Source organism: Oryzias melastigma, linkage group LG15 (assembly GCF_002922805.2).
Source record: "Oryzias melastigma strain HK-1 linkage group LG15, ASM292280v2, whole genome shotgun sequence".
Taxonomy (NCBI): Eukaryota; Metazoa; Chordata; class Actinopteri; order Beloniformes; family Adrianichthyidae; genus Oryzias; species Oryzias melastigma.
Window position 1 is genome coordinate 21,743,446 of NC_050526.1, and position 18,114 is coordinate 21,761,559.

Consider the following 18,114-nt stretch of genomic DNA (forward strand, 5'->3'; position numbering starts at 1 on the left):
TTTTAATTGGTTTTAACATTTTTTTCCCATTTGGATAATATTTTCAATTGAATGGAAAATAATTTATTAAAATAAAAACCTTTTGAAATTAAATAAAAAGTGAAGAAGTGAATGATAAACTGTCAACAAACTAGAAGACACAAATAACTATGATACATAAATAAATCAAAAATTTTACCCAGTTTTACCCACGTTTTAATATTTTTTATTTACATTTTTTTATTTAAAACATTTTTTTTCTTAATTTTTTTATTTTTATTATTATTTTTTTTAACATTTTATTTAAATTTTATTTTATTTGTTTATTTATTTATTTATTTGTATTTAATTTTTTTTTTTATCAACTGGTAGAAGTTTAAATATTTTGTAACTTCTTTCCCTTTGAATAAAAAAATAAACACAAGTGACTTGTAAAAAAACACCTCAACGACACAACTGGTTAATTTTTGCTGATACGAAATTGTTTCAAACAAGAGTGGAAATATAGATATCTGAGGGCTGGTATCAATCCGATTCTAACTTAAGACCGATACTATTGATTTCTTGGATCTATCCGTCTAGCATTAATAACATTGTTTAATTTATACTCTAAACAGAATCTAATCAAAAGAAGTTTAAAAATAGTCATGTTAAATTTAATCAAGTATACCCTACAAAATAATTTGTTAATTTATATGTATGTTTTTCCTCGTATTGCTTGTTTTTCCACAATTTAACAGAAAAAAATAAGATTAAAAGAAGAGTATGCATATGGGACGTAACAAATAATATTAAACATTATTATTAATAATAATAATAACAATAATAAAAATAATGTTATTATTTGTTATTATTAATATCATTATGTCTATTAATCGTATTTTTCTTTTTATATTCTGTTCCACTATAAATACAAAATGTTTACAACAATAATATTAATAACAATAATGTTATTATTGTCGTTATTATTATTATTTTTATGTCCCACATTAATTTTATTTTAATTTCATATTTCGTTCCACTTTAAATACAAAAATTGTTTATAGTAATAATAATACATTTCTTTTCATTTGATATTTTTTTCCACTTCAAATACAAAAAGTATAATAATAATAATGATATTATTATTATTATTTTATTTTCATTTCATATTTCGTTCCACTACAAATAAAAAATATTTATAATAACAATAATAATAATGTCATTAGGAATATTATTTTCTTTGTAGTATAAAATGTAATGTAATATATAAAATGAAAATAAAATAAATCACTAACAAGCTCCTCCCCCCAGTGTATCCTAGATACGCCACTGACGTCATCATCGTGCGTCGATTTTGATCAGAATCAGCTTGACATCTACGGGCAAAGTACACGGATGTAGTAACCTCAGTAACTTCTGTTCGACATTTGAAAGTCACATTTTTATCTGAAAACGTCAAGAACGAATTTATCGGTGTGACAGTCATTTGTATTCGTCACTGCGCGGCGTTTAAACCCAAACGAGCTGGATTAACTCTGGGGATGAAGGAAACCAATGAAGGTAGAAGCTCTGACTGAGGAAATGCTTTGAATTTCTTGAACGCGTTTCATCTGAAACCAAATATCTCCTTTGCTGTCATTGGGCCTTGTTTTACAGTTTTGAATTGTCAGTGGTTCTGATGTCTTACGAGAACCTCTCTACTCTATACCTGTCTTCTTTAAGGTTCTGTTTAAACATGTTTGAAAAAAACACGTAAAGTTATCAGCCTCCAGTCATTCATAGTCTCTAAGGTTTAAGGAAGTAAACGTTTCAAACCAAAACATCAGGCGGAGAATATTTTTATTTTGGTATTTCACAGAATATTGTTTGTTTTCTGTTTAATATAACCTCATATAGTGATGGATGTGACAGTTCCCTGAGAAGAAAATATAACACTGGAGGCGGCCGTCTCCAAACCTCCCACCATGACCAGCACCGCCCCTTCCAAAGGGGACTACCACTGGCTTCGCTCCTTTGTTGCTGGAGGTAATAGAATACATTGATTTCATAATCATTTTTAGATTTGATTTACTACAAAATCAGGAATAAGTCTACATAAAATACAATTTTTACACTTAAAATGTTCAAAAATGTGTTCCTCGTTGCTGTCAGCACTTGTACTCCTGTGCAAAGTTTCGTGTCTTTCAGGTGTAGCAGGATGCTGTGCCAAAACAACCATCGCTCCTCTGGACAGAGTCAAGATTCTCCTTCAAGGCCAGAGCCCCCACTACAAACATCTGGGTAACTTTAATCAGCTTTAGCCAGAATGTTACATGAACATTTGAGCTTCTGATGTGAATCCTGTGAACTTGTTTCTGCAGGAGTGTTTGCTACTCTCCTGAATGTGCCAAAGAAAGAAGGCCTCCTTGGATTGTACAAGGGTAACGGCGCAATGATGGTCAGGATATTTCCTTATGGAGCGATTCAGTTCATGGCCTTTGACAAATATAAGAAGGTATTTATACGCTTGATTACTGGAAAATATGCCAGAATGTTTATTTTTGGGGGGATTTGACAAACTTTAGATAGTTGGAGTTTTTTATGTACAGTAATCATTTCATCGTTTTCACGTTGATTTATTTCATGTACAGCTGCTGAATACACGGGCTGGGATCACTGGACATATCCACCGCCTTATGGCAGGGTCAATGGCAGGTGAGAACAAAAAAATAAATAAATAAAAACCCTTATCTTTATAAAGGTTAAGTTAAGTTTGGGGTTTTTTGTTTTTGATTAGATCATAATTCAAAACACTAAAGATTGTTGCCAAATTTAACAAGATAAATGGCATTTTAGACCCTAGAACCTTTAGTTTGCATGTTAAAAGTAAATATTCATTATATTTTGTCAAAATAAATGTTCTTTTTGCTAGTTTGTGTGTGCTCGAATCCTCTTGGCTTTTTGAAGTATGGTTGTCCTTTTGGTCCTTTTCTTATTGACCTGTCTGTAAATTCATGTGCAACTGATCCGCTCATCAATCATATTTGTACAAGTTGTCTCTGTTTGTTCAGTTTATTTTAAGAAACCGTAAAGACTTCGGAGACTAAATGGTTTTCTTACTAATAATAATTATTAATGTCTTGTTCCTGAGTTCAGAATTTTTTTCACAGAGATTTGGTATTTACTGGGAGAAAAAATTGTAAATGTACATGAAAAAAGTTAAAAATGAACGAAAAAAAATCATAAATTTGCAATAGAAAAAGTTGCAAATTTACAAGAAAAAAAGTCAAATTTACAAGGAAATAAAAAAAAATCACAACCAAAAAGTTATACATTTATGAAAAAAAGTCAAATTTCTGAGAAAAAGTCATAAATTAACAAAAAAAGTTTATAAAAGTTGTACATTTATAAAAAAAAAACTCAGTCAAAAAGTCAAAAAATTACTGGAAAACTATGTACATTTATGAGAAAAAAGTCACAAATTTACAAGAAAAAAAGATGACATTTTAGAAAGATAAGTTAAATTTGCAAGTAAAAGTAATAAGTTGACAAAAAAGTCTTAAATTTACAAGAAAAAAAGATGACATTTTAGAAAGATAATAAGTCAAATTTACAAGACAAAGTAATAAGTTCACAAAAAGTCTTAAATTTACAAGACAAAAAGTTGTAAATTTTACTAGAAAAAAGTTGACAATTTATCCAAAAAAGTCAAAAATGTATTAGAAAAAAATATGTAAATTTATGAGAAAAAAATCATACATTCACAATAAAAAAAGTTGCAAATTTAACTTTAAAAAGTCAAACTTACAAGAAAAAAGTTATAAATTAATGAAAAAAAGTCAAATTTACAAGACAAAGTCATAAATTAAGGAAAAGTCTTAAATTTGCAAGAAAAACGTACTTTTACGAGAAAATAGTCATACATTTACGAGGAAAAAGATTGTAAATTTCACAAGAAAAGTCAAAAATTTAAGAGAGAAAAAGTCCGATTTGGTATTTAACACTTGAGGCTTTTCTTGTGTTTTGTTTGGTACATTTTTAGGGATGACTGCGGTGATGTTCACTTACCCTCTGGATGTAGTCCGAGCCAGGCTGGCCTTTCAAGTGACAGGAGATCATCGCTACTCTGGAATAGTTAATGTCTTCCAGTCCGTCTATCGAACGGTGACTTCCTCGGGATGAATTTAGCACATTTTCACTTCTTACTCATGATATTTATAGTTCTTTGTCATTTTTCCTCTTTATTTTGTTAAAGGAAGGAGTCTCTGGCTTTTACAGAGGTCTCACTCCAACACTTATTGGAATGGCTCCTTATGCAGGTAAGTTTTCATTTTCAGCTCTGATAAGGTGGAGATAGCAAAGGTTGTATGACGAGTAAGACGTGATCTGTACGGGTGAGGCAGAGAAACAGAGATGGAAACATACAGAGAGATATTTTGGAGATAAATGCAGGTTTGGAGGAAGGAGCAGTTGTTAATGTGTTGGTAAAAGTGAAGTTGACGTTGGAGCTACCAAAAACCAAGAAAGGAGGTTGTTGGATGTAGTGAAGGGGATGGGTGTACCAAAACCTTAAGGAAACACCCGACAAAGGGGAAAAAAACAGAATTCTATCTCTGATCTGATCCTGCGTCCTTCCAGGTCTTTCGTTCTTTACCTTCGGCACCCTGAAGAGCCTCGGTCTGAAACATTTCCCCGAGGAGCTGGGGCGGCCCTCCTCAGACAACCCCGATGTCCTCGTTCTGAAAAGCCACATCAACCTGCTCTGTGGAGGGGTCGCCGGTGCCTTTGCTCAGACCGTCTCGTAAGAGAAGCAGCAGCCAGTCAAGCAGCGTCTTTCAACTGTACCGTCAGTAAGAGTTGATGTTGGGGCTGTTGCAGGTACCCGCTGGATGTCACCAGGAGAAGAATGCAGCTGGGATCCGTTCTTCCTGATTCGGATAAGTGTGGGTGAGGATCGCAGATAATTCTTCTTATCACTTTGGATGCAGTTCATCTACTTTTCTTTTTCCTCACCTCACTTAAGGAGCAGCTCAGTACAAGTATTAGGACCAGTTTACAAACATAAATAAAAAGTTAATTAAAATCTATTAAATTTACGATAAATTCCTATAATTCCTATAAATTCCTAATTCCTTGAATAAAGTCCTATATTTATGACTTAGAACTCATAGGCTAAGTTTATGAAATGTGTTCTCATAAATTTACAAGAAACAAACTCTTAAATTTACAAGAACAGAAAGTCATAACTTTACTACAAAAAAGTCATGCATGTACGAGAAAAAAGTGCTAAATTTACAAGACAAAAAGGCAAACATTTATGAGAAAAATAAATAATAAACTTCTGAAAATAATAATAAATTTACAAGAAAAAAGTTGTAAATTTATAATTAAAAAAATCATACATTTACATGAAAAAACATAAATTTGTGAGCAAAAGTAATACATTTCAGAGACAAAAAGTCATAAATTTACGAAAGAAAAATAATATATTCATAAGAAAAAAATCATAAATTTCAGAGAAAAAATTATAAATTTGTAAAAAGAATAGATGTATGCAAAAAAATTACGTGAAAAAAATTATACATTTTTTTTAAATAAAAGTTATACATTTATGAGAAAAAAAAAGAAAAATATTTAGAGGAAAAAATACATTTTTTACTAGAAAGTCATACATTTACAAGAAGAAAAACACAAATCTATTACAAAAAATCATACATTTACATGAATTTTTTTTAAACCGTTTTACATTTATGAGGAAAAGTAATAAATTTACAAGAAAAAAATAGTAAATTTAAGAGAAGAAAAGATAAATTTACCAGAAAAAAAGATAAATTTACTGAAAAAAGTCAAAAAATGTACAAGAAAAAAAAAAATCAATACTTGAAAAAAATCGTAAATTTACAGTGAAACAAAGTCATAAATATACAACAAAAAGTCATAAATTTACAAGAAAAAAAAGTGTAAATTAACAAAGAAAAAAAGTCATAAATATCCCCCCAAATTTTTTCTTATAAATTTGCGAGAAAAAAAATGACACATTTGCAAGAAAAGATTCAAAGTTTTCTGAAAGACGATAAGCATGTTTTGGTGTCAAAAACAAAGAATTTCTGAACCTAATACTCCATCTCCAGAGATTCTGTATGAGTAAACAGATTTTTTCACCTAATATTTCAAACTGAAAGGAAAAAAGTTTTTCATTTTTCTTTTGCTCCAACAGCTCACCGATCAAGACCATGAAGTACGTCTACGAGACGTACGGCATCAGGAGGGGGCTGTACAGAGGCCTCTCCCTGAACTACATCCGCTGCGTCCCCTCTCAGGCTATGGCCTTCACCACCTACGAGTTCATGAAGCAGCTCCTCCACCTGAACTAGTCTGACCTCTGACCTCCGATCAACAAGCCAGTTAACCTCAGTAACTATCCATAGACTTCTGCCTCGCTCGCTACGTCTTAAGCTTCTTCCTTAAATTCATTAAAACCACCAGAAGAAAATTCTGAAAACAATTTATTTTTTAGAATTTTTAAAACAAACATTTTTTTTTAATGCTTTTTAACATGATTTGTTTTCAAGCTTCCTGTGAACAAAGACTTTAATAAACAATTGTTTTGTTTATTTTTAGTTTACTGAAAAGCATTTTTTGGGGGGAAAAATATCAGTAATATTAGTTTTTACAATGTATTACTAATATTTTTTTGGGCTCATCAGATCTGAGGAAAAAATGTCGCTGCTGCTGAAGGATATTTGGGCTTAAGTTTTCTGAATGTTGGGAGATTTAGAGCTTATTGTGTCTACATCTGTAATACAAAAGCTTTTTTAAGTGTAAAAAAATCCTAATTTATTCATTCGGCGTTGGATAAAACAAACCTAAAATCTAACAGTACACATACTGTAGATGATATTTCTTTTTTTGTTTCAATAGTGAGTGAAAATCTTTTCTGGAAAAATTAAATTCTATGGATGTTGCCTGGAAAGATCTGTCTTTTCCCTTGGGAACTCTGGTATGTTTGCACTGAAGCTTCATGGTCTTGATTTAGAGGTTTGTTGCCACTGGGTGGCAGTATTGCAAAAACATAGTATTTATTGTCAGTGCTGTAAACACTATTCATGTTGGCTTCTATATTTTTTTTGCATTTTTGTGTGGGAGAATGTGTTCATGATTTTTTTGGCTTTCTCTTTAGGACCTTTGGGTCACCAGATGCTACAAGCCTTTCATTTGTATTTAAATCTTTGGCCTTATTTTGCTTTCTCTATCATTCTGTACTGGAGTGTCACCACGGAAACAGCTGTAAAAATGAATGAAAACCTGAATTAAATACAACAAACTGACTTGTGTGATAAATAAATAAAATTGTTATTCTTCATTTACATCCTCCACAATGATGAGAGAACCAGAAGCTGCTCTTCCTTATAGGTTTTAAAATAAAAGACGTCCACCAGTAAAATATTCCATTCTATAAATATGATTTGATCCAGTTTATTTTAAAAGTATTATTTAAAGTAGTAAAATCAAGAAAATATAGGGCTCCTTTTTTATACATCATTAAAACAGATTTCTTTAAATAATGATTTTTCCAGATGAAATTTAGTCCAATTTTGGTCAATAGATTTAAGAGTCTTTTTGTCCAAGAGCAGAATAAGTGAGTCGAGAAATTCCATCTGCTTTGGAAAGCAAAATTCTCCCTCTTAAACTTAAAGGATCTTACCATGAAAATTCTACTTTTTGAGGTTTTTAATGCATTTTACTGTTCAATCCTCTCTATAAAGAACCCCAATCCGTTCATGCATTTAGGAGTAATCCTGTAAAAGCCTGCACTGTCTGCAGCAGCCCCTCCCATACCCACGAAAACGAGTGGTTGGAAACGTGCTGACGTCAAATCGATGACAACCGTTCCCTCCAGGAAGAGTCTGTGGTCCAGCTCCGCCCCCAGACTAACATAACATTATTATATTATTTATCTCCTTATCCAGTAATGATCCGCCAAAAAACTTTAATTTTAGATACTGTTATAGATAGTTCTTAGTCAATTCTATTATTCTTAATTGATTGATTTGGTCAAATAACATAAAAGATATTAAAAAACATGAAAATGTACATAAAAAAGTTGACTAAAATTAGAAAAATCCCCAAAAGCTAAAGTAATCTGCAGTTATAGATAGAAATCTAGTTATCAATCTCTTGTGTAGAATGACACGAGCAGTTAAATGATTATTAGTTGAACGTGTACAAGTACAGTTCATTTAGACAGACATAATAAAATCAAATTAATAATGATCATAAGCAAGCAAAAATGATCATTTTACAGCGATCTAAGCACTGCCAATGGATGAAATATACATGAAACTGCCACTAAGTTGCGTCCGAACAACTAAATGCTGTGGAGGTTGTACTAACTGTTGTGCAAAGTTTTACTCTGTGGTGGGAAAGCGACTTGAGAAAAACTGTAAAGAAGTGTTAGAAAAATATATTTGTAGAACAAATTTAAGTTTTCGTTAAAACTGCATTCTAAATAAACTTTTATGGAAAAAAATGACAACAAAATTGTACATTTTGTGTTTTTCATTTTCTTGGTGTGTTGCACCTTTAAATGATACTATAAATAGTATCTATTTGAATGAACTCCCACTATCAGAACCTACATCAAAATCAAATGAGAAATCCACATTTCTGAATCTTCCAAACATCTGATTGGACAGAAAACTGTCAAAAAGTTTAGTAGCTTTGATGCTTAATGATTTAACTTTATATAATAAATGTTTCTTTGTGTGTTTCCATCCGTTTACTCTTCAACGGAGTGTGAAGGATGTGTCCTTGTTTGAGTAAACGTGCTGCATTCCTATTCTATCTAATCAGGTGATGTTAGGGACTAAACGAAGATCAATTTCATTTTTCTCACCACACTAGTGCTTGATTTGTTGTTATCCTCATCACTATCTGCTATAAACTATAAAATTTATTGTCTAAAAACAACCGACTTGTATCAGGACTGCCCCCCCCCCTCCCCTCCCTCAGCAGGGATACAGACTTCCCTGTTATTGATGGAAATACAGTTTCATCTGTGGAGCCACAGAAAGGCTTTGTGACGCATTTGCATGTATTTAGCTAAAAAATACGGCCTGTTGTTGTCCGGCACCACACCAAATTTGACTGGTAAATGACTTACACGTCTGCCCACAACATATTTCCAAAGGATTAGTTATGGAAGAAAAAAAGATAAAGTTAAAAAAATATATGTTTTTGAGGGAAGTGGAAGGATTACACTTTTTACTTTGTAAAAAACATATTTAAAAAGTATTATTTGTGCAACTAATTGTAAAGATTGTATTCACATTCAGAGGAATATAATAAAAAAGCTGATAAAGGGGTGGTCCACAGTTTGAGGGTGGAAACGTCACTCTCCTGTTGTAATCCTCATTACTTCGCCGACCGCTCAAGAGATGAAGAAAGAAGAGGAGTGTGAAGACAGATGAACGAAAAAAAACTATTTTGACCAAAACTATGAGTTTAACTCTCTGCAGATAGAAGATAGACAGATTTTAGTTCAACTTTGATGCAGATTTGCAGCTTTTCTCTGGACATTTCCTCAGTCTTTTTGATCTTTTGTGGTCACCATGCCTTCCTACACCGTGACTATTGCCACAGGAAACCAGTGGTTTGCCGGGACGGATGACTACATCTATATAACCTTGGTTGGCACGGATAAGTGCAGCGAGAGGACGCTTCTGGACAAGCCGCTTTACAATGACTTTGAGAGGGGGGCGGTAAGTGACGCCACAAGACGCTGCATTCTTCTTTGGTCGGTTGGTTAATAAACACAAAGTGTCACTTTTTATCATTCCATTAGAGTAAAACTCAACAGGTGCATCAGTAAAAAATAAAAAAAAGTTTTTTATTTGGTTCTAAAGCATCCTAAAACTAGAATAAAAGCAGCAAAGTTAAACATTTTGATAAAATGTTTGTTTTTTAGAGTAGTTTTTGCTCCCAAAATAACATATTGTGGTGGTTCCCATAGGTAAACAGCATATATATAATAAAATATATATAATATATATATATATATATATATATATATATATAATATAATAAAAAATAGTTTCTGTAGAGTTAAAAACAGCCTGGACTTTGCATAGAAGCTGTGCAACAACATTTTGCCTCCCAGTAGGAGTGCTTTAAATTTTCCCCAGTGCACAAAAGTGGCTTAGAAATAAACTTTGCTTATCTTGAAAATAATTTTTAAAAAGATCTGAAAACAGGCAATATTCCTAACAAAAGTGAATAGGTTTGTATTTGTTTTACCACCTAAAAAGCAAAAAAAAAGTTAGTTTCAAATTGGATTTTCATATTTTTCATTGTAAAATATAATGAATATGTGTTAAGAAAATTGTATTTAATTTAGATTGTTTTGAGTAACTTAAACTCCTTTAAAATAATGATAATCTGTATTTTTTAAAGAGATTTGTTGCTGAATAAAATTAGAAGCAAAATATTTATCTATTTTTAAATAATATGTACTTTACACCGGGGGCCCTGAGCATTTATGTTCCCAAAATTCATTTAAAAATATGTTTTTTTTAAGTTTTATTTAAAAAAAAAAAAAAGACAACCCTGAAAAACATTAAATTCTATATGCTTGTCAATGCGTTTTTGGCAATAAATTACATCATAGTAGAAATGGTTTAAATAACAAATTCCTAGATAAATATAATGCAAATGAAATATTAAATTTGATTATATTTTTCAATTCAAACAATTAAAATATGATCTAAATCACCCAAACTTTTGTCTTTTTACGATTATTTAATCCAAAACCCAGATTTTTAAAGCTTTTGTGATCTTCCATACAAAATCTTTGAGTCTCAGCCTTTTTTTTCACTGTTGGCTTTACATTTAAACACAGATCGACTCCTATGATGTGAGAACCAGCGAGAACCTCGGCGACATTGTGTTTGTGAAGCTTGAGAAGAAGAAGTACTGGGTGCACGATGACTGGTACTGCAGGTACATCACAGTCAAGACCCCGTCTGGAGACTACCTGGAGTTTCCCTGTTTCCGCTGGCTGGTGGGCGACAGTGAAGTGGTGGTGCGGGATGGACGAGGTTTGGTGATTCCAAAAATTCAAACTGCAGTTTGAAGGAGCAGATGTGTCATCTTCTCTTGTCTCTTTGTAGCATTTCTGCCCCAGGACGACAAAACAAGTCTGGTTAAGCAGCACAGGCAGAAGGAGCTGCAAACCAGGAGGAAGATTTACAAGTAGGTTCATTTTCCTCATGCAGCGGGGAACGCCACGGTTGTTTGCTTTACGGCTCTGACGTTCTCTGCAGATGGAAAGAGTGGCAGCCAGGATTTCCAATGAGCATTGATGCAAACAAACACAGGGAACTTCCCAGAGATATCCAGTTCGACAGTGAGAAGGGAATGGATTTTTTGCTCAACTACAGTAAGGCGTACGTGCAACTATCTCTTATTTTTGGTAAGGTTGCTGTAGTTTTGATGTAAACACAGAGTGCATATTTCAGTGCAAATCAGAGTTTGCTTAATGGCATGCATCAATTTCTGAAAATAAAAAAAGGACTTACACAAATAGAGAACACCACAACCACAAAACAGACTCAGAACATCAAAAAAAAGCTCTGATCAAAGCTGCAACTTCTAAAACTGGATGAATCTTGCAATTATCAGGCTTCGATTGGGATGAAATGTGAACTTTTCATCACACATAGCATTTATTTTATTTTATTTTATTTTCAGGTCTTCATTGTTTAAATTCACAATTTTACTTGGAAAATGCATACATTCATTTAGCCAAATTACATGTGTTTTATTGTGATGTAATGGATAACAGCCCTAATGATGATGATGATGATGATGATGATGATGATGATGATTCCAGAATAGAGAACCTGTGTGTGAACCAGTTCATGCACATGTTCCAGTCCTCCTGGAGCGACTTTGGGGACTTTGAGAAGATCTTTGTGAGGATCAAAAACACAATTTCAGGTAATTTTCATGCTAAAATAATAATTCATTTTATCCTAATGCAATGTATTTACTTTGATCCTTTTGTTTTAGTCATATTACATATTAAATTTTTGATTGCAATGCCTTTATGTTATATTTTATCTCAATTTTTCAAATGTCACATCATTTTTTTTACTTTTTGCATAAAATGTTTATGCTATGATTTATTAATGTTGTTTTATAGTGTTATGAAACTTTTTAAACCACAATTTCATGTTATTTCCAAGCCTCTTATACTACTTAATCTCCTAAAATCCTTCCTGTCCTAACATTTAATCACATTGTTTAATGTAATTTTTTTTTGTGTCATACATTTATTTCATGTCTGCATCTTTATATATTGTCATTTATGATTTTTATTTGAACTTAATTTAACTTTTTTACCATACCGTTTGAGCCTGTTCATTTTATTTTACTTTTCACTTATTAAATGTTTTATTTCATATCTTAAACAATCTTTCATGTCATGTCAGGTATTTTTAGACTTTTCATTGTAATACTTTTTGTGGTTTTAAATATAATTTCATGCTTAATTGACTTAATTTCTCATTTATTTTACATCAAGCTTGACTACTTTACTTTTGACAAGTTACAATCTCAACTTTATGTCATGCTTCATTTTCTTTTTCATGTGTCATATGTAGGGATGTAAAAGATATTAGATATCAAAAAATCAATCAAGAAGTGGATCAGTATCGCAATTTAAAAATAAATATGTTTCAAAAATTGATCGAGCAACTGCAGTATCGTTTGAAAACCACAGATATGAACAAAATTATGCTGGTTAAAAGGTATAAAATCAATCAAGCAGACGGCAGTTTCTCTCTTTTTTTCTCTACAGTCTTTGTTTTTTTAATGTACCAGCGATACTTATAGCTTTAAATGCCGCATTAATAAGAAATATCTAGATTTTGGTATTTTTGGTAAAAGAATCGCACTGTATGATATTGCCCAAAAGTTCTGTATTAATCCATAGACCATGTATCCAGATGTGGATCACGTCGTGGACCATATCTCACGATGTGTATCATATCGTGGACCATGTATCGAGATGTGTATCATATCGTGGACCATGTATCGAGATGTGTATCATATCGTGGACCATGTATCGAGATGTTTATCACATCGTGGACCATATCTCGCGATGTGTATCACATCGTGGACCATGTATCGAGATGTGTATCACATCGTGGACCATGTATCGAGATGTGTATCACATCGTGGACCATATCTCGCGATGTGTATCATATCGTGGACCATGTATCGAGATGTTTATCACATCGTGGACCATATCTCGCAATGTGTATCATATCGTGGACCATGTATCGAGATGTGTATTACATCATGGACCATGTATCGAGATGTGTATCATATCGTGGACCATGTATCGAGATGTGTATCGAATCGTGGACCATGTATCGAGATGTGTGTCATATCGTGGATCATGTATCGAGATGTGTATCATATCGTGGACCATGTATCGAGATGTGTATCATATCGTGGACCATGTATCGAGATGTGTATCATATCGTGGACCATGTATCGAGATGTGTATCGAATCGTGGACCATGTATTGGGATGTGTATCGAATCGTGGACCATGTATTGAGATGTGTATTGAATTATAGACAGTGTATCGAGATGTGTATCATATCGTGGACCATGTATCGAGATGTGTATCGAATTGTGGTCCATGTATCGAGATGTGGATCACATCGTGGACAATTTGTTGAGATGTGTATTGCATGTTTGATGTGATGCTTTTATTTTATTGATCTTTGCTCTCATGTCACATCCTTTTTTGTTTTGCTCCAGAATACGTCATGGAACACTGGAAAGAAGACTTCATGTTTGGCTACCAGTTCTTGAATGGCTGCAACCCAGTGCTGATCCGGAAATGTCACAAACTTCCCGACAAGTTTCCCGTCACAAATGAGATGGTTTCTGTCAGCCTGGAGAGGGAACTAACCCTGGAGCAGGAAATGGAGGTTGACTTCACTTTGCATTTCTGAGACCAAAATTTTAAACGTCGACTTTGTTCCAACAAGAACGTCAGTCGAGTTTAGTCTGATCCTCTTCCTGATGTTCTGTCTGTTCCGCTGTTTTGACTCCAGGCTGGGAACATTTACATAGTGGACTTTGAGCTTTTGGATGGTATCAGTGCAAACAAAACAGACCCTTGCACACTGCAGTACCTGGCAGCACCAATCTGTCTGCTGTACAAGAACAATCAGAAAAAGATCATGCCCATAGCCATACAGGTACAGAGACCATGACCTTCGCTAATGTCAGCAAAACCATTGTTTTAATGGAAACGTCACCTCAGTTAACTGTCTATTTCAGCTCGGCCAAGACCCAAAAGAAAACCCAATCTTCCTTCCAACTGATTCTCAATACGACTGGCTGCTGGCTAAGATCTGGGTTCGTTCATCCGACTTCCAGATCCACCAGACGGTCACACATCTGCTGAAGACACATTTGATGACTGAGGTGTTTGGTATCGCCATGTTTAGACAGCTTCCAGCCGTCCACCCAGTGTATAAGGTAATGGTTAATTGGTTAATTGATTGTTTGACTGATTACCAAGAGATTGAGCAATTCCTTGATTTTTTTTTCATCCTCCAGCTACTCATCCCACACATCCGCTTTACTATTGCAATCAACACCAAAGCCAGAGAGCAGCTCATCTGTGAGTGTGGGATCTTTGACAAGGTGAGTTAAATAAAAAAATACATAAATAAATAAACAATACGAGTTAAAATGATCGAGTACAGAATTAATGTCCAAAAGTTTACATAAATTATAGTAAAATATGAGGGTAAAAAAGTTTAATTCTGAAACCAAACCAATAACTAAACAAATAAAAACACATTTCCATATACTATGTTTGCTATAAGGCTTTCAAAATATTTTAAATATAAAGAAAACGTGTTACAGTATGTGATGAGGCAGAAACTTTGAAGAAAGACAGAATTTTATTGTTTAGAACATCTTGTTTAACTTGTTCTTTTAATGAATTACAAATGATTAATTTATTTAAACTATTTTTCATCTTTTAACAAAAAATATAACAAACCCTTAAGATAGCTAGCTATAGCTAGCTAGATAGCTAGCTAGATAGCTATTTAGCTATCTAGCTTGTACATACATGTTATTAATTTTTCATCTTTTAACAAAAAAAATATATATAACAAAACCATTAGATAGCTAGCTATTGCTAGTATATGTTTTTCCGTATTTAAAGAAAAAACCCAAAACATTAAATTATAGATACAAGCTAGATAGCGCTCAAGCTAGCTAGATAGCTATCTGGCTTGTACGTAGATGTTATTTATTTTTCCAACTTTTAACAAAAAAATATATATATATATATATATATACAAATTAGATTGCTAGATAGATAACGATCTAGCCATCTATCTAGCAAATAATTTTTTACCTTATAAAAAAAAAGGACTAACAAAACCATTAGATAGCTTTCTGGCTAGCTATATACTTTCTCAATCCCTAGGGACATTATAATGGCAGTCTTTACCTCCTGGTCACTCACAGAGATTAAAATAGACATTTAAAAACGTCCTGATTTACACTGTAAAAAGTGAAACTTTGGATCAATTAACAAAAGTTCTGTAATTTCTCACATTTAGAGTAAACTTTTTGGCTCTGTAGCCCATTATATAATCTAGAAACAGTGTTGTTTGGTAGTTGTCTGTAGGATTAGTATTGTAACCAGACCCTTACCTTTAAATGTAATGCCTTGTTTAACATTTGAATTGTAAAAACGGCATGCAGAGATATCTAAACAAATCCCTATTTTCAGTAACGTTTCACTTTTTGGGCAGACGATGAGTCTGAATGTGAAAATTAGTAAATAGTAGTTGCGATATTAGCCTCATAGTTGTAGTTCAAAGTGAAATTTTAGATGTTATTTTAATCAATTCTGACTAAATTAAGCAAAAAATTCAACAAGATACAATTATTTGATGGTTGTTTTAGGCCAAACGAAGCACTAGAATTTTTTATAACTACATAATCAGGTGATGTAACTTTTTTTTATGTCAACAGTCAGTCATGTCTTTCATAATAAATAGTGATATTATGCATAAGGGCTGCACGATATAAAAAAAACAGCAACATCAGTAATCGATATTGATGGTATAACTTGCAATACATAAAAAAAACGACTTGTATTTATATAAAAGTCAACATATATTATACTGCAAATTGTTTCAATAGGAAACAGATAAGAACTTTTATGAGGGGAAACACACCAAGGAATAATCATCTACTCTCCTGGTTGTATTCCATCAGCTAAAACTAATAGTTAGGAACAATGTGTGTACTTGGACTTTTTAAAAACATAATGATTTTTTTGTCTATGCATGATACTTGCATTGAACAAGCTAATTTTGTCAATAAATGTTGATTTATCATGCTTGTTGTTCATACTAAGATGCATAAATATGTAGTCAAGCTCTAATTAAGAAACCATCATGGTGTCTGACTATAAATTAACTTGACGTTGAACCAAATGAAATAGCCATAATGATAATGACTGAAACATTCAGTGGTTAAGGTGCTACAGAAGCACTAGAAGACATTTTCCTCTCCCTGCATCCTCAATCCAGGCGAATGCGACCGGTGGAGGTGGTCACGTCCAGCTGGTCCAGAAGGCCATGAAGACTCTGACCTACAAGTCTCTTTGCTTCCCTGAAATGATCAAGTCTCGTGACTTGGAGAGTGTGGAGGAGCTGCCCACCTATTTCTACAGGGATGACGGCTACAAAGTCTGGGAGGCCACAAAGAAGTAAAAAATAATGTTTTAGGTCCAGAAATGTCACAAGAAAAGTTGTGACTCAATTTTAACTGTTGAATTTTAAAAAAAGGAAGTTTAAGAGGTTCTATAGTCAGTTTTCCTTTCTGACAGCTTTGTGGCGGATGTGGTGTCTATTTACTACGGCTGTGATGAGCGAGTGCAGGAGGACGAGGAGATCCAGGCTTTCATCAAAGACGTGTGCAGCTTCGGCATGCAGGACTTTGATCACTGCGGTGGGTGTCGCACCATCACTCTACACCACCAGCTCTAGTAGTTTTAAGAGTGCAGAAGAAACTCCGCTGTTGCAAGGCCGTCACATTTTTCGCCATCATTTGTGCAAGATTTTGCTTTTTATATTTCCTGCAGTGCTTGTGAAAGACGGAGGTGAATTTGTAAGGCTTTAGCCACATTTTGTCACTTTTGTGTGTTCTTCATTTGCACGCAGAGTTTCCAAAGTCTGTGAAAACATGTGAGGAGCTGATCGAGTACCTGACTGTTGTGGTGTTCACGGCTTCCTCCCAGCATGCAGCTGTGAATTTCGGACAGGTGGGCAAAAAGTAGATTAATTACAGTGACAGAAATATGGAGTTAAATGGAGTTAAACCTTTTTTCTTCATCTGTTTGTGAACTATGTAGTACGACTGGTGCTCCTGGATTCCTAACGCGCCCCCCACCATGCGGAAGCCTCCTCCAAACGAGAAAGGTTTGGCAAACGTGAATCTGATCATCGACACCCTCCCCGATCGCGGCCGCTCCAGCTGGCACCTGGGGGCCGTCTGGGCCCTCAGCCAATTCCAAGAGAACGAGGTATGCAAAGCTCACAAACCACGCCAACAGGAACACCGTTGTTCCTCTCCGGGTTGAGCGTCCCTTTTTTTTTTTTTTCTTCTGCAGCTGTACCTGGGTATGTATCCGGATGAGCACTTCATTGAGAAGCCGGTGAAACAGGCCATGGAGAAGTTCAGGAAGGAGCTGACAGAGATCAGCAGCTTCATCAAGAAGAGGAACGAAGGGAAGAAGCTGCCCTACGCCTACCTGTCCCCCGACAAGATCCCCAACAGCGTTGCAGTTTGAGGACCAAAAGTCCTATTTTGTATCCATAAAAAACTCAAATCAGACAAACTTAAACCTTAATATACAATTTGTATTCATTGTTTGAAAATATAACACTTATTTCTTATAATACATTCTGATCTTGTGTAAAAACTTCCTTTTTTTCTTTTTTATTCTGACAAGTGAAAGTTTGCAGAGTAAATAAAAAGTGAAACCGAAATGTAACTTTTGTCATTTTGACATTTTATTGTACGAGTGTCAAACTCAATCGCACGGGGGCTAAAATCC

At 33.7% G+C, this 18,114-nt stretch overlaps 2 protein-coding genes across 2 annotated transcripts; both read left to right on the forward strand.

The window, feature by feature from the left end:
- Positions 1-1,296: 1,296 nt before the first annotated feature.
- slc25a16 (solute carrier family 25 member 16) lies at positions 1,297-7,301 on the forward strand. The gene is made up of 10 exons (XM_024297836.2): positions 1,297-1,521; positions 1,858-1,986; positions 2,149-2,241; positions 2,322-2,455; positions 2,592-2,655; positions 3,983-4,104; positions 4,196-4,259; positions 4,579-4,741; positions 4,819-4,887; positions 6,158-7,301. Exons 2-10 carry the CDS (start codon positions 1,926-1,928, stop codon positions 6,312-6,314), a joined length of 927 nt encoding a protein of 308 aa, XP_024153604.1. The 5' UTR covers positions 1,297-1,521; positions 1,858-1,925; the 3' UTR covers positions 6,315-7,301.
- A 2,034-nt stretch (positions 7,302-9,335) lies between these two features.
- On the forward strand, positions 9,336-18,051 carry alox5a (arachidonate 5-lipoxygenase a). The gene is made up of 14 exons (XM_024297837.2): positions 9,336-9,701; positions 10,838-11,036; positions 11,109-11,190; positions 11,262-11,384; positions 11,831-11,937; positions 13,773-13,945; positions 14,072-14,218; positions 14,301-14,501; positions 14,583-14,669; positions 16,586-16,764; positions 16,885-17,006; positions 17,219-17,319; positions 17,410-17,580; positions 17,668-18,051. The coding sequence occupies exons 1-14, from the start codon at positions 9,552-9,554 to the stop codon at positions 17,845-17,847; spliced, it is 2,022 nt and encodes a 673-aa protein (XP_024153605.1). The 5' UTR covers positions 9,336-9,551; the 3' UTR covers positions 17,848-18,051.
- The last annotated feature ends 63 nt before the right edge of the window (positions 18,052-18,114 follow it).